The 16,904-nt window shown below is 39.6% G+C and overlaps 1 protein-coding gene across 1 annotated transcript; it reads left to right on the top strand.

Moving 5' to 3' along the window:
* Positions 1 to 1,808: 1,808 nt before the first annotated feature.
* Positions 1,809 to 16,537, top strand: LOC121509876 (fibrous sheath CABYR-binding protein-like). Its single transcript, XM_041787642.1, has 12 exons — positions 1,809 to 2,069; positions 4,436 to 4,894; positions 9,174 to 9,221; positions 11,774 to 11,815; positions 12,420 to 12,752; positions 13,183 to 13,215; positions 13,393 to 13,458; positions 13,680 to 13,790; positions 14,056 to 14,166; positions 14,312 to 14,428; positions 15,384 to 15,483; positions 15,574 to 16,537. The coding sequence occupies exons 1-11, from the start codon at positions 2,025 to 2,027 to the stop codon at positions 15,444 to 15,446; spliced, it is 1,428 nt and encodes a 475-aa protein (XP_041643576.1). The 5' UTR covers positions 1,809 to 2,024; the 3' UTR covers positions 15,447 to 15,483; positions 15,574 to 16,537.
* The last annotated feature ends 367 nt before the right edge of the window (positions 16,538 to 16,904 follow it).

The following is a 16,904-nucleotide window of genomic DNA, read 5'->3' as shown; positions in this document are numbered from 1 at the left end:
GTTTACTTTAATTACTGAGAACGGAGCAGCTACTGAGAAGTTGTACAGTAAAATATGATCTTTCCTTATTCGCAAGAACAATATAGGAATAGATCTCCACACAGGTTGTTCAGGTAAAGTCTCAGATCTATAATTAGGTAAATGAACAGTCAAATTGACAATGTTAATTAAACTCATTAAGAGTTAAACTTTTTATAATAAAAATGTGTATATTTGCTACATGCCATACTGTTAAGCTACACTTGTGAAAGTGTTAAATATTTTACAATATGACAGAGCTGCAGTAACTCTTGAAAAAAATATGTGGCAAGGTGGGTCTCCTCTGACAAGAATAAAGCAGAGAGTCAACCTTATAGCAAGGAAACACATACTGATGAAGAATAAGCACCTAAAGTCACAGATGGGAACCCATAACTTGGTGGATAACTTCACCCATGGTACAAATGTGTTTCCCCCCCCAAAACAATAACAGTCTATCAGAAACATGATCAAAGACAGCCCAGCAGGGATCACTGTACAACAGGCAACATCCAAACACAGCTAAACGTATAAAACACATCTAAACACAACTACTCGCGTATAAAACATCTAAACACTCTGCTCAGGGGCATGATGGAGGTAATCCACTCGCATATCACCCCAGATTTGAAATTGCAGTGAGCAGATCTTAGATCAATTGACTCTTTATAGAGTTGAACTAACACTGGGGGATCAAAACTGGAGTTGAATTACACTTTACCATCAACTCTGAAATGTTTAAACCTGAGATATCAACACATCAGTTTTTACTGTGCACACAATGAATATTGTACTCAAGTAAAAGTAGTTACTTTAGTTAAAACTTACTTAAATAGAAGTACTTTTTTCAAAATGCACTCAAAAAAGTACAAGTACATGAAAAAACTGCTCAATTACAAAAATCTGAGTAAATCTAATTGGTTACTTCCAACCCCTGATGCGTTGCAGCAGTTCTTTGCAGCTGCAGTACATTTTAATAGACAGATCACCATTTCAGCATGCACATGCTTGTAACATGTAGTGCTGTATGCCTGTTATCCATCTGCACTCTGTACACTGTGTAGTAGTAAATCCAAGTTGTGCAACATCAGCTCATCAGCATGTAACAACATCCACCAAACACTGAAATTCCTTTCCAAAATTGACAACTGACCTCACACCTTCCTCTCAGTTTGACGCATAGGAGCATGTAAATGAGGTTTCAGTGATTTTTTTCATAGATTTGAGCATGAAATAACAAAATAATGTCTGTAATCCTGCTTTAGTCCATGCAAGTTAGAGACAATGGGTGCTTATAGCAGATGCAATGTAGGGGGTGGTGGGTGTAAACACATTTACAAGCTTTCTTTCTCTGTATGAGCCATGCACAATGACAACTATTATCTTGCTCTGATTTAAATTAATTCTGAATAAGGACTTCTAGAGTTGCCATGAAGGAACACTTTGTTTTCAATGCCTTTTGATTATTTTCTCTCAAGAGGTTTTTTTTGTTAAATGGAAGCTTATTTTAAGTTTTCCATTCAACAGTAAAATGGCTGAAAATTCATGAAACAAGAAAAGGGAATATAAATAAGGGGTAAATTACTTTTGAGCACGTGGTGTAGTCGCCATGTGCTGGAGTCAAAAAGTATTCCCAACCGCTCCAGAAAAGGGGGCGTGGTACCCTGAGAGCTCATGGTCCACTCTCTTCCTCTCTCTCTTTGCTGTGATGGAGTGGTTACATAACATCATCCACCATCCAGCCAATAGGTAGCCAAACTCTGACACAATCATCTCACTGAGCTATCGTGCACGTGCGTATGTTTTAGGTGGGGGGGAGACGCCTGCATGCGTGTCCCTCTGTCCGTGACTCTCCACGCCCACCATCTTTCATCCCAGTGCTCCCATAGGTTCGGTTCAAAGGTAACAACGAGACCGGGGGCTCTATAAAGATCCACTTTGTTCCCTCTGCCTCTTTGCTCGCTCCATTTCTTCGGTTCGTGTCGTTTTCTTCAGCGTCCATCAAAATGCCCAGCAAGAGGAAGAAGAACAAGCGCCGCATGAGGAGGGTGGTAAGTGGTGGCGCGGCCTCTTTTCATCCTACTGCACGATTAGAACAAGAATCTGTCGGAATTGTTAGAAATGAAAGCGAGTTTCACTTTATGGAAACTACTTCTATCTTAAAATGTTAATCAAGACTACCACTGGGTAGTTTTTTTTTTTGTGTGAAAATAGTTTTTAATGACATGCATCTCTCCAGCGCTTATTTCTGAGGAAAACACTTGTTTTTATTCACTTTGCCAACAGTTATGCGTTATAAATAAAAGAACTTAAGATACTGAGTGAAATTGGTGCACAAATGCAGCTTAGATCTAATAATGCGTATCACGTGCATCAACAACTGAAACATAATTAAGTAGGTGACAAAATTAACGAACACGACGGTTTCTTAATTTGTACGTCGTCCATCCATTTTTTTTCTATACCGCTTATCCTATTGGGAGTCGGGGGAATTTTGTACATTAGTCTGTTTTTATCATGTGCTTGCTGATCGATTCTTTTTGGTGCTGCTTTTCTTTTTACGCACGAAGTCCGAGGAGCGCTCCATGCTCCGTGCGTAAAAGATCACGAAGACAGGAAACTGTGCCAAAACAATAACAACCTTAAGAATGCACCAAAACAGACAATATCGAAATATTACAGTCAGTTGCAATAGCAAAGCACTCCACGTGCTTCTGGTGGTACTCCAAGATCAGCGAGACAAATGAAGTTCTTGGCAAGAGTCCCGCGCGCCTCGTGCGTTCTGGGCTCGCTCTGCAAAGAATGGTACAATGATGCTACAGAGATTCTCCTTTTTCTGTGCGTATTTTATTGTCATTGAACCAAACAATGTCCTCCTTTTATTTATACATTTATTTTAAACACAAAAATTAATTATTTAAGTTGCTAATGCAGCAGCCATTTCCATGATGATTGACATGTGTGGGACTCCTGCCCCCTCCTCACTCCTCTTAGGTAACTTTGAGAAATTTTACTCTGAACATTTAGTGCCCAGAGAGAAGCAGTGGGTGTGTCAAAGAGGGGAGGGGTCTATCCTTAGTGAAGAAGTCACACAGAAGCCCCCATTCCTCAGAGAGCAAAGGTCACTAAAGTTGCTCTCTGTTATCTATTTAGCAGTCATTATAACAAATTGTTTAAAACCAAACTTTATTGTTGATTTCTAATTTTTTTTAAAGCTCACTTGAAGCCCAGTACTCAAGCTTTTGAAGAACTTCTAGGTGAACAGTTTGTTGCATTCTTCCTCAGTCACCTCATCCTCCTTTTTTAAGCCTCTCTCGCTGGCCAGTCCCTGACCCTCAGCTCTATACGACTGTATTTGGTAGTGTGTTGACTGGAGGAATTTTGCAAGATTGAGTCTGCACAATCTCTGATTCTCTTAAAGTCTGCTGTGGAGAGATAAGGGTCACTTACAGCTCACTGTTATCACCAGTTCCCTTAAAAAATATCACAGCACAGGAAAGGAAGGAGCTATCAGACACTTGGAGACGTGAAGATGTTTGCTTCTTTTAGATAACACAAGCTCTCCAAATTGTGATTAAAACAGAATATATCACACCAAGGATGGCTGTGCCTACTTTGAACTGCACAAAGGATCCAACATTAACAGCCTGTATTAATTGAAAGGTGTACACTAAATTGGAACTCGAGACTGGGAAATAATTTTGGACAAAAGGAGGGGTTGTTTTGATGGGTACTAGGTGGATGGACATTGTCATATCCACCCACATACACATGCCTCGCTGGCTTACAGCACTGTGAATGCCTTACTGGCTGCCAGCCTAACAAAAGCATTTTCGGGGAGTGATTGTAACCTGATTATAACCTGATTATAATGTGATTAGGCCCACTGTCTGGCCCGCGGGGCACCCAGCAGTGCTGCTGACTCGTACGGTTTCTGTTCCCGCTTCACCAAACCTGTCAGGATCGTTCCGATTCAACTAATTAGCTCCCATTATCTAACTAGCTTTTTGCTTGGCCCACTCCCATTTATCCAGCCCCCCCCTCTATGCCTCCAGCGGTCTGTACTCCTAAAACCTCTATCAAAAGCTCGAGGGTTTTTTGTCCAGAGCTGAAAAACATGTTGCATCTGGCTGTGGTGGCATGCCTGGTATTCCTGCAGACAGAAAGGTGTTGGAAAACAACAACAAATGTAAACATGCTGAGGGCCTCAGTTGCATTCAGAGCCACAAAACTCTCATTCACTTGTTATTTCTGAACAAACGCCATCTCTCTGTGGTAAGCGTCCACATAAAACACCTATGTGAAGTGATTTTTAGGATGACATATTGATCATGGCAACCCATGGGATGAAGTTTTTTTCACTAGTGCCAGCTTCCCTCATTAACCCCAATCATTTTGTGTCTTCGTCACCCTGCAGCAGGCCCAGCGGCGAGCCCTCGAAGAGCAGCATGCAGCCAACCCACCGGTCAAAGCGAGCCCAGGGATTGCTGTGAGTGCGCCCCCTGCAGCAGCCCCAAAGAAAGTGGTTAAAGCTCCAGAACCAGCTCCTGTAAAGATCCCAGAGCCCGTTCCCATTGCGGTCCCCATTGTGGAAGCGCCCAAAGAAGAACCAAAACCAGTTGTGGTAGAACCTGTAGTAGAGCCCGTCCCGGCTGAGGTAGAGGTACCAGAGCCTGTTCCTGAACCTGAGCCTGAGCCCGAACCTGTGGTGGTGGAACAGACTCCTGCAGAAGTCGAGGTTGAAGTCCCAGCACCGGTCATTGAAGAAGAACCAGTTGTTGAGACTCCAGAACCAGAAGAGCCTTGTATAGTTGAAGCTGAAGCTGAGATTGTACCAGAGGCTGAACCTATCATTCCTGAAACAGAACCAGTTGAGGTAAGAAAGGCTTTGTTTTCTACTGAGACAGATGTTTAAGACTTTTTCTTGGTGTTAAAGAGTGGCTGTCCTTGGACACCTAGAGTTAATCAATAAGCACATGGAATAATCCTGCCTGGAAACAATGCATCGTATACATTTCTTTCAGAAGGTCAAAATGTCATGTTTGGGTGTAGGAGCTCTTCATAGGGGAATTGCCTTGTCTGGATCTTCTCCAAGTTTAGTTTTATGGCCTTAGACTTTCTATGAAATTTCTTAAGGTTGGTTCCTTCTAGGGAAAAGCTGCACAGGTTTAGCATACACCATCTTTAAAATGAATGCACTTGCTTGCAGGGCTAATTTTCTGTTTTAGGGAAATGCCTTGATAGAGGTTAAATTTTGCCCAACTTGTGCAAGGAAAGGACACTTTAAAGTGTCTGCCTTTGTAAATGGTACGGCTTTAAAAGGGTTTTTTGGATGCTGTATGGGCAAATGGCACGTGTGCTGTTGCTGGGTCCTTATGGGAGAGGGGAGGCAGACATGATGGGGGGTGGGAGGCAGAGGGAACAACATGTTCCATTAAGCAAAGAGGTGGAGAATGAGAGAGAGATTGTAGAATATATCATTGGGGAGCTTAGCAAATGCTTTCTACATAATTTTTTTTATTTTGTTACTGTTCTGCAAGAGTTGAATAACTGAGATAGAAAAGGCTTTATCAACTAGTGTGCACATTTGTAAAATACATGTTATCAAGTTTGTTTTTAATTGTGTCAATGGAGGAATGTGTTAAAATGTGAGACCATATAAAATTCATGATTTTAAGCAGTTCACTTTGCATTGTTGTGACCCCACAAGCTCCAAGTTTGTTCTTTCTTATTTACACTGAGCTGTTTACTTCAGTGTAATACCTTTTATGTGTGATGGTCATTGAAAAATCTATACATTTTTGTTTGCAAGGTAAAACTAGCAAAATGGTCTTTGTTCATGATTCATGCATAGTGAAGACACTTTGGGAACAGAATGTTCTGTTCCAGGCAGGCAGAGTGCACACTTACGCACAGGCTGCACATACATGTACGTATGTGTGCCGACACTCGTTGTACATACACTTGGAAATGTACACACACACACTCATGCACACACACAAAATCCTGGTCTTTGCACCCAGTCATTGAGTGAAGGCCTCATATGGTGCACATGTATGTTTATCACATGTATGCTGCCCAGGACGGGTGTAAGAGGAGACAGTAGGTGTTATCTGTGGACATTTGGGAGAACTTTTCACCCTTACCTTTGAGTTATCTCATCCAGCTCACATGTATGATTAGTTTGAGTTAAGGGTTGTAACCTTTAAGTGTTGAGCTGTACAGGACCAATAAAAGCCTTTCTGTTGTGGATAGACTGCCTATTAATGCATGGTTGAGAAGCTGTGGCCGTATCCACCCCCTCCTTCCCTCCTTTTGTCCATTGCTCCCACCTACACTCCCTCCCTCCTTTCCTCTCCCTCACTGCTGCCACACCACCTTTTCATTTTTCCTCCCTTCTTGCCTCGCTTCTTGTGCTCCTTCTCTGCTTGCAGATGTGCCAGATTCAGCTCAGACGCTCACAAACACAGATGCCCTTTTCTGCAAATCTGCAATTTAGTCAGCACTGGTCGTAGCTGCAAACACATGCAGTATAAACAGGGGTTACTTTGAAGAAATACTTGCACATTTAATAGTCTTCCACATGTCAGGCTAGAGTTGGATTTGGATGTCACTCAGCCAGATAGTTTATAGTTGATCAGAAGAATCAGAGCACGCACAAATGGGGCTTGTGTTCAGCTGGCTTTGGGGCCAAAAAGAGGCGGTCCCTCCGCTTCTGGCTGTCACCACGGAGACTCAGGTGAGTGCAAAAAAATCCCACCAACCCAAATCCAACCTAACTGGCTTTGTGTGCTTCGTGTTTCTGTGGCGGTGGGTGTGTCTGAACATTTTGTACCAGCGTGCTCCGTCTGCGCTTTGGCTGCCCTCAACCCCCCCCCACACACACACACACACACTTCCATTCCCTCATCCATCTTTCCCTCCTCACCCCCCCTCCTCACCACAACTTCATTTCCTTTCTCTCCCTCCGTCGCCATTCTCCTCCTCTGCCTCTCTTCTCATCCTATTCTATGGATTCCATGTCTTCTTTGCACATGCACTTGTTCATCCATCATTGAGTTGTTGCTGGGAGTACTGGGAGCAGACAGAAGGGGGGTGTATTGAGATGCTTAGTTCCATGTTTGGACATAGAGGGGTACATGTGTGTATCCTAGTGTGTATTTGCTTGCAGTTGTGTAGTTTATCCTTTGGTATTTGTTGTGTTGAAGAGGGGCTTACAGACAGCTGCCACAGCTCTTTAAAAGTCGGTGACAAACTTGTATAGAAGGCATGATGTCGGGGTATTTTCTCTTAGCCAGTTAACGATGAAAAAGCTACTTCTGGCTGACAAATGTGTGATATTTTCTTAAATTGCATTTGAACTTATAGATGGAGAGAGGGAAAAGCTGTAAAACTGGAAAGTTGTATTATTTTGTCTTTCAGACTTAGTTGAAATATTGTCACCTAATCTCAAAGCATGCTGCCATCCCATCCCCCATCCCCCAAGTGTCCAACATACCTCTTCAAATGCACACACGTGCAGCTCACCCCCCATGTTTCCTGGCAACTTTAGGGACTTTGCTACACTTTTGCAACATTTTCTGTATGCATTTTCAGTATAAAGTGCTTTAATGAGACATGTGGACTATGTTCTGAACTAAATTTGCTGTTAAATTAGCAAGTTAGTCCTAATTACGTCTGTCACAATAGGAAATGTTTTACCCAAAGCTCTAAATTGGATGTCAAAGGTCATAAAAACAAGTTATGGGATTTTGTTGGCTTGAACAACGTGATCATTGCAATGTTTAGAACACAATGTCCTTCTCCAAGCTGTTCCTAGATCAGCTGTGGTTTGTGGTGAATTTGTATCTTAGTGGGACAGTTGAAGTTAGATCTGTGCTCAGATCAGTTTTGTACACAGTGTTCTGGTGCCGGGATGTGCAGGAGGGGGTGTGTACACTTAATGTACACGTGTAAATCTATGTGAGTGAGTGTGTTTTTCCTGTCAAGTAAAGGAAGACCTATAGTATTCTGCTATCCCTCTCCTCCTCCTCCCTCCCTACCCCAGGCTATAGCTGGAGTATGTATTTACCCTTCTCAACCATACATGCATTTCTGCCTGCTTGGCTTTTGTTCAGTAGTCTTTAAAACCCCCACAGCACAGAATTCGTTACCTCCCTGTTAAGCATATAGAAAGAGGTGGAGTTGGTGGAGGTAATGGAGAGTCAACATTTAAACTGTCTTCTATGAAAGTTTGCTCTCCTCTGTATTTAAATGGACTCCGGCAAATGTATGACTCCTAGAGAAGAAGAGTGCACCAGACTTGTCCTACATTAAGATGGACTGGTACAAGACAGTTTAAATAATTCACTGTCAGACTGTTATGATTTACAATATTTATGTGCTGCCCCCTGTGATGCCACTTTGGCTCAACATACTTGGGTGCAGCCAGTGGCCATTTGGGCCAAATGTTCAAGTAACTTGGTGGCAAAAATACAAAAAGGGACGATTTCATCATTGTTTGAGCATTTTCCAGACTTCCATGTATTTAAAAAAAATAGTTTTTGAGTTCTTCTAGGCAATAATACCATTTGGCTCTAAAGTAGTGCCAGCTAGAAAGAACAAGTGAGAATCCGATGACAAACGCAGCTTTATGTGGTAATAATTATATTTTTAAGCCTAAGCTGGACTATAGGAGAGTGTGAGAAATGGGTGGGCTAACTTTCCATTATGTAATTGGTTATACTATTCCTTTAAGATGCATAATGTCCCTCCCTGTCTTCTGGACTGCACCTGCACATTCACAAAGAACAATTTGTCTGCTTTCATTTGTATTTTTAGGTAACTGGTGTGATGTTATGACAACTCCATTTTGGCAGCTTTTCCTTTTTTGGACTCTTGCATAGTTTTTCAAACACCCCCAGGCCATCAAAGCAAAAGTTTGGCTGACAAACTGTTGTTAAGATAATTTTGCCCTGAGCTAGTGTTGGTTTGAGCCTCTCCTAAAGCGTGACATTTAAAACAGGATAATGTCTGCAGCAAAACAAATTTTTAAATTGGTTTTAAAAGATAGTTAATGTCTCCTTTGGTGCATTATTAATGAGTGGTGTACTCTGCCTTCTCCGTTTTGTTTCACTGGATTGAAGCCTAACAAGCTCTGTTTTTATCCTTTACAGGCGACACTCCCAGTTGAGGTTCCAGTAGAGGCTCCTGCTGAGACAGAGGTAAATGAAACCTGCATTCATACACACACACACACACACACACACACACACCCCCACACACACCTACACACACACACATATATATATATATATATATATATATATATATATATATATATATATATATATATATATATATATATATATCTATATATCTCTATATATATATATATATATATATATATATATATATATATATATATATATATATTAATATATATATATATATAAGAGATAGAGATAGATAGAGTGATTAACAAATTTATTAGACCACCTGTCATATTTGTCTCAGAGACCATCCAGCATTATGAAATGCTTTAATTCAGACTCTTTCAGTTTCAGTGAGCTCTCCACGTTTTACCATTTTGAACAGGAATGAGGAATTTCAAACTGAATTCACCTTTTTATACCCAAATTTGAGCCGGCTCACTGGGCTTCTCTGAGAGGTCAGAAATTAATCAAGCATAACATTCAACCACTAAAATGAATTTTTCTGTTCAAGAATGCAAGTAAATAACTATAATTTGACATATTAATCAAGAAATAATACTGTCCTTTACAATTTTTTTCATTTTTTTTGTAAATCAGTAAATTTGAAAATTCATGGATAACAATTATGTTTTAGCATTAAAAATATCATTTGGGTTAAAGAGTTTCTACATATTGGTGTATTAACCATTGCAGAAACATAAAAAATAGTTTTGGTAATTACCAATGCTGTTAATTTAGGGCAGCTGTGGCATAAACCTTAATTTGGGTGTTAGTCTAATAAATTTGTTAAGCTAGCTAGCTAGCTATCAAAACCAAAACCTTCAGGCAAGCAGAAGCCAGAGGCAAATTTTTACACAGGTATGAGCTGGTTTTAGAGGGGTAATGCCATTAAAGTGAAACCTACTATGGTTTTTGAACAGCTTATTCACAAAGGAGGCTTAAAGTGACCCATGAGATCTCAGAAGCAGAATTAACTAGATATTGCCTACTATTTTGGGATAATTACCTATTAATTTTATAGTAATAAGCATTGTCTTGCAATTTCTTGAGAATAAGGTGGTAATTGCCCAGTAATAACTTGCTATTTTAAAATTACTAACTTGGAAATATGATATATTAAAGAAGTTTTACCAAGTAAAAATCAGTTATTAAATAATTACTAATAATATTGTGGCAATTCTCTGTTAATGAGGTGGAAATGCCAAGTAATTAGGAATAAGATGATATTTTTTTTGTATAAGTTGCTGGACATTTTCCAGATACTCTTTATTTTGGCTCACCAAATTAAAGTGAGTCCTTCCTGAATAATTTTCAAACTCTTAGATTATTTCTGAATGCCTTCATTCATAATTTCTTTGAAACTTTCATATTTCACAAATAGTTTGTGGGTAATTGCCCACAAATTATAAAGGAATCCGTTCATAGACCTAAAAATTACTTTAAATTTTGAAGAGATGCATTACTTAATTAAATTACATGGGAATTATGGGGAAAGAACTCTTTAATTAAGTGGGCTAATGTGCAGAAATGGCCACATGATTCATTAAACATTGTGAAGAAAGTTTTTGGGAAATTATGAAATGATTGTAAATTTTCACTTTGTGTGTGTAATTTGGTCTTCATGTTTAAAGTGACCGAAATAAGCTAAACTAAACTGAATGAAGGCATTCAAAAATTACTTAGAAATTATTCAGGAAAGACTCGGTTAAATTTCACTTATTTCAGCATATCTAGAGTGTTAAGACACAAAGTTTGGATTTCACTTTGGGACTTCAAGGAGAAAAGACTATCTTCCAAGTTGTAACTAGGTAATAACCTCCTTATTCCTAGAATATTATACCCATTACTCTACAATTACTAGGTAATTTCTCTACAATTACTAGGTATTTAGGACCCATTAAAATTAAGTGTTGCCATAAAGACACAAAAACAATCAACTGTACAAGTGTTTTCTGACCATTTAAGCATTTATATAAAGCATTAAACAGTCCATGCATTCATTAAGACACTCAGTTTCCACTTTGGTTTTAAAAGTTTATAGCACAACAGACAATCATCTCAACAGGGAAGTGTTTCTGAAAGTTTCTGTTACTTTAGACTCACAGCTAACGAATAAGAACCAGTCTCTGCCTCCGGCCTCTTTCTCTTATATAACACCAGTTATAGCTCACCTACTCGAACATTTCCAGAGGGAAAAGAACAGAAGGTGGCTGTTTAGATTGAATTTCATGGGCTCTTAATGGATAAAGCATTCTTAATAAGGTTTTATGGATCTGCTAACAGCTCATCACATAAGCCTCTTTATTGCAATAGCCTGTAATGATGTTAATGAGAAATCAAAACAATCTAAAATTAAAGCTCCTAGGGCTTTCACATTATGTTAACTTTTCAGATTCTTTTAAAAGTTGTAAAAACACAGTGGGAAATGGTACATTCAATCAGTAAAATTTCATCTTTAAAGATTAGACATGAAGTAGATCAAAAATATCTGTATGCCTTTTGATTCACCTGATAATTAGTTTTATAATTTGCTAAAGCACATTTTTACCTTTGGTTCTCAGGTTGTGACAGAGGAGACTTCAATCATTACCACAGAGACACAGGTAAGCCGAACCGATCTCCTGGATGACCGCATGGCTTCACATTAGTAATCCTAGAGTCTTCATCATTAATGTGTAGACATTTGTCATTCATCTGTTATTTAACATTAATTCATATGGACAAATTATTGCCTGTTTGATAGATATATACCACTTTGCAGATAAAATCAGGCAACATTGGCCTATCAAGATAGATATTTGGATGTAAACGCCTTGTGCACAGCACTGTCATGCCTCATAACTTGGTGTAGATAATGACAGGAAACATCAACTTGATTGAAAGTAAAGGGATTCTCTGCACACATGATGGCTAAGTTGCCTCTTTGTCCTTATTTTCAACAAACACGTTTCATCCATGGCTTAATCAGATTTGACAATTGATAATGTCATGGGTCAAATGCATTGTTTACTGAAACTAAAGATTAGATACTTACTTCACATAGAGGTACAGTGTGTAATATTTAGTAGCATTTAATGGGACAAGCTTGGTATATAATGGAACATAGTATTTATAAGCAAAGATCAGCCAGGCTGTAATTTGTCCCCATGTTGCATGTTGCATGTTTTTGTTTTTTTTAACGTGTGCTGTATTGATTTGCACGTGCAGACATTTGTTGTCTGCGAGACAGAGACTGAAGTGGTGGCTGAGGCTTTGGCAGAGGAGGTTGAAGTCATTGAAGCCGAGGTAGAGGCAGCCGCCACAGAAGATGTCCCCGTACCAGAGCTCATTACTGAAGTGACTGAAGAACCCGTGGAAGAAACAGAGCCCACCGTAGAAGAGGAGCTGACAGAAACTGTGGAGGAGATTATCGAGGTGGTACCTGAGCCTGCAGAGGTGGCCGTGTGTCCTGCTGCTCCGGCTGAGGATGAAGCTGAAGAAGTAGAAGTGTTGGCTGAAGAAGCACCTGAAGTTCCTGCAGAGCCTGAAACGATAACAGAGGTGCAACACTGAACAAAAATACTTCTTTCTTCTTCCTTGGAATCCTTTTTTAAATCTTCTTAAAGAGCACAAAACTATGAAATGGTGCCCCTTTTAATTCTTGATTACCTTCACATTTTACCTTGTGGATTTCTTATCTTTGTGCAGCATGTGGCATGAAAGTTTCTCCGCCCTTTATTATTTATTCAGTGCTACAGCTGTAAATGCTCTTCTGAATATCCATCAAAAAGGCTATGCAGCGATGTTTCTGTTTTTGAAAGCATGTTGCTCAAAAAGTCATTTTTCATTAGATGGGTCATAAAGCATGCGTCTAAAAATTTAACATTTTCTTCTTGCATGTCTCTTCATTTACATGTTATTTTTTTTATTCCCATTAATTTTTTTTACTGGAAAATGAAATCTAAAGACATTTTCTATCATTTTGAATCAGGAGGCCCCAGCCCCACATGCAGAAATCCCAGAGGTGAGAACTAACTTTCTTCTTTTCATTAAGCAACGCATAAGGTTGATATCAATAATAAAACATTCTATCTGGCTTTTGCAGCTTCAGAACAGTTATTTACAAATTAACCATCAAAATTTGACATGGCTTCCATAGTTCAGCTGGATAATGACATTGTTAAATCTTCTGTCTCACCAGGTGCCAGTCACCCTCCCTGAGGCTCCAGTGGAAGAGGTAGAAGCCCCCGTACCTGAAGTCGTGGAGGTAAAAAGCCACTCTGACAGATCAGTCATTAGTAAGATATACTGTTAAGATAATCTGCTAACCTCTCAGAGGTAACCAGCTATTTCTATTCACGTTAATGATTAAGTTCAGAGACTTTAGAGGAATTTTTCTTCTGGGATATTGCTAATTATTGCCTTTCTCTGTCTTGTGTGGGCTGGTAGAAGATCTAAAATCTTATCTTTTTCTCCTTTGTTCTTCAGGCTCCTCCTGCCACACAGGAAATCCCTGAGAGTCTGGTTGATGACTTTGTTGTCACAGAATCTGCATCAGCAGTTGAGGTCGCCATCGCTGAGTCTGCTGCTGTTGAGCCGGTGAGAACAACACTAGAGAAATTTATCATGAGACCCTTCAATGTTTAGAAAAAAATGAAAAATCTTTAAAGTCCAAAAGACATCACTGTCATCCTGCTACTTTTATGATTTTTTTTTTTAAACTCTAAAGTAAACATTAAAAAGGGATTAATTTGAACTCTGATGCACTCTTTGTGATGTTGGAGAAGTTTGACATAAAAAATGAATTTGTGCAAATGTGCAGTTCAGTTTTTAGAGCAAAGGCTTCTCTGCTTTCTTTATCTAGGAAATTGAGGAAGTGAGCGACATCCCAATCGCCCAGATTGAAACTGTACCTGTGACGCCCGCTGAGCCAGAGCCTGAGCCTGTTGTGGCCCCTGAGGAGGAATTGATCATTGTAAGTCACTGTTAGTCTTTGTTGTATAGATCAGTAAAGTACATGTTTATCAGAAACCTATCTGAAGTTTGTGATAACTCTCACTGACTGTCGTTTAGATATTCTGGTTGTAATGACCGTGTCTCCCCTCACTTTTTCATTGTAGGATGCCACCGCCGCACAGAAGTGTCTGGATGTGATGTCAGAAGAGTTTAAGACAGAAATCTGTGACATGCCTTGTCAGATGCAACTTGCTGTGGAGTCTGTGCAGCTCAGCTCATCGGTACGAAAATTTTAAAGAGAAAAAAATCTTAAGGAGCAGGGGCGTGTTCAGAGGGGTAGCAAGGGGCTGCATGGGACCTCTTGAAATTTTCCTGGCCTACACAAGTGCCACTTCAAAGTCCCCTATTAAAAATGTCTGTTTACTTTGTTAGAGATGGGACTCATCAAATATTAGGTCTGTTATAATGGGCTACAAGTGGCTTTACTTGCTAATCAGTGTAGCATGTTTTCATTTTGTTTTTTATTGTAGATAAAAAATACTAATCTATCACATAAGATGGGTGCATAAAATGCATGTGAACCATTTTACTTTCTAGCCATGTTTTACTTCCAAAACATGGGAAACTTTTTTGTTTCTTTTGCAAATGGACTGTGTGCAAGCGTGCAATTCTTAAGTACTTTAAATTCTGACTGAAGAAACAGAGTTTTGAGTAAATGCTAGATGAACTCAAGCCTGTGCTTTTCTAGCCACCTGACTGCTCGTTACTTCTACCAGTTCACTTCCATTTTCACAATGATGGCAGAGGCTGCTGTACAAAGTGTCCATCAGTATAAACTCATCCCACTACTGGCACAATGGTGGTGACAACTTGAGATTAGGTGTCTTGCTTAAGGTCTTGCCCCTGACTCTGTGGTTGAGACAACCAATTCTACCACTAATCCACAGCCACCGCATGTAAAACTGAGCTTAAAAGATGTATTTATTGCTATTTTCTCGAGTTTCTTAAAATACAACGATTATTAGAGATGAAAAAAATCACTGGTAGCTGTGAGCACAGACATGCCATATCTTTATAAGCCAATGTCCCAGTTACCCACAAAAACAAACATCAAAGCACACCCGTTTAAGAAGGAATAGACATTCCAGTTATTAAAAATTGTCTTTTCTTTTTTATCAGCATATATTGGTGAAATGAAAGTGTACTAACCTGATCCTGTGTCCCTTTTCTGCTCAGGAGATGACAGTGGAGACATCAATAAATGGACACATTGTTCCAGAGGTTTCTATTGAGGGCTAAATGCATATCGAACAGCTTGGAGGATCTTTTTGTCTTTGTAAGCTTCTCACCATAGTCGGTCTTTTACTGTAAATAAATCTTAATTGACTCACAGCAGGCACTGAGTGTCCTCTTCTTTGTCTTTCAGATTCCCCTTTGGTCATCAGGAGGACTCAAAGCTTGCAGGGAGTCAGCCAACAGACCATTTTTTTATTTTATTTTGTAGGGCTTACGACAGAACTGCCAGGAAATTGAAGGGACATCCACACTACGAAGTGCCTTTCCGGCCCTTGTTCCTGTCAAAACATCAAAACCAGATGTCAAAATGCCAAGAAGGCAGCAGAACAGACTGTTTTCACTGGTGTGCGGAAATGAAAACAAACACATTTTGACTCATTTTTCTGTATTTCTCCCCAAAAGCATGCGCAGTGGAGTTGCATCAGGAGTGGAAGCAGGTGCACTCAAGAGATGAGGAGTTCTAAAATCAAGATAAACGGCAGAGCCTGGTGTTTCTTGTTAGGTCACATCTCTCTAGAGCATCTGCTTCCACTCAGACACTCACTGCATGTGAAAACTGTAGATCTGCTGAATGTGGCCATGTTTTTCTTTTCCCTGAGCCTATTTTAAAAAGGCGAGAGGGAACACTTGTTCTGTTATTTTGTTTCTCATCTCAAACTCACAGATTTCACTCACAGGGCCTTTTTCACCCTCAAAGAGACACATCTGTAACCTTTCCCTTTTGTCTTCATTTCTTTCCTCCTCTGTCCTCCTGTTCCCTCACTGCCTCCATTAAGTGCCGTTTTTAAGCTCAGTGTGATGCTAACATCCATCCCGGAGCTTTGGAGATCTCGATTTCACGGCCATCAGTCCTTGAGAATGACAGTTTGAGGGGATGAGCTGAGGTCTTGTTTTTCTGTTCCTATTGTCTCACTTTCTCCTTTTTTTTAAAAATTTGTTTTGTATAGACCATATGATGTGATACAGTTTTGTGTTCAAAGTCTGTGCTCTGGAGGGGAAATGTTATGTGACCTGGTTAGGGGTATAACCGTTGGGCAGGGCTGTTGATGGGCTGATTTTATCCACCTTTGAAATAAAGCTGTAACTCATCATTATGCAGGACTCTGTGTTTTACTCTCTATACACAGTTTGATTCATTAAACGCTTAAAAAAAATAAACATGAAATAAAAATCATGTCATGAAAGGTTATTGGAAGGTTACGTAAAATGCTGCATATTTTGGCTCTATTTTCCTTGTTGCCTTTCAATTCAGATATGCTATTTTTGTAGGAAGAAAATATTCTCTGGTTGTATAACAATTCCAGCGATGATTTGTTCTAGCCAACAGGAAATGAGAAGTAAAACTACTGCTGTCACTTATTGCATCTTAAGGGGACAGAAAATGTATTGCAGAAGCAATGATTTCTTTTGATAGAAGTTCCTTTAACATCCCAACAGTAATTTGCATGCATAAAATGCCAT

Source organism: Cheilinus undulatus, linkage group 5, assembly GCF_018320785.1.
Source record: "Cheilinus undulatus linkage group 5, ASM1832078v1, whole genome shotgun sequence".
In the NCBI taxonomy this organism is placed as follows: domain Eukaryota; kingdom Metazoa; phylum Chordata; class Actinopteri; order Labriformes; family Labridae; genus Cheilinus; species Cheilinus undulatus.
This window is presented reverse-complemented; position numbering and strand designations above follow the sequence as displayed.

Excerpts from the sequence above, each read along its gene's own strand:
- LOC121509876 (XM_041787642.1), top strand. The coding sequence starts at position 2,025 with ATGCCCAGCAAGAGGAAGAAGAACAAGCGCCGCATGAGGAGGGTG. Across the intron at positions 4,895-9,173 it reads CTGAAACAGAACCAGTTGAG|GCGACACTCCCAGTTGAGGT; the intron begins GTAAGAAAGGCT and ends TATCCTTTACAG. Across the intron at positions 13,216-13,392 it reads CACATGCAGAAATCCCAGAG|GTGCCAGTCACCCTCCCTGA; the intron begins GTGAGAACTAAC and ends CTGTCTCACCAG.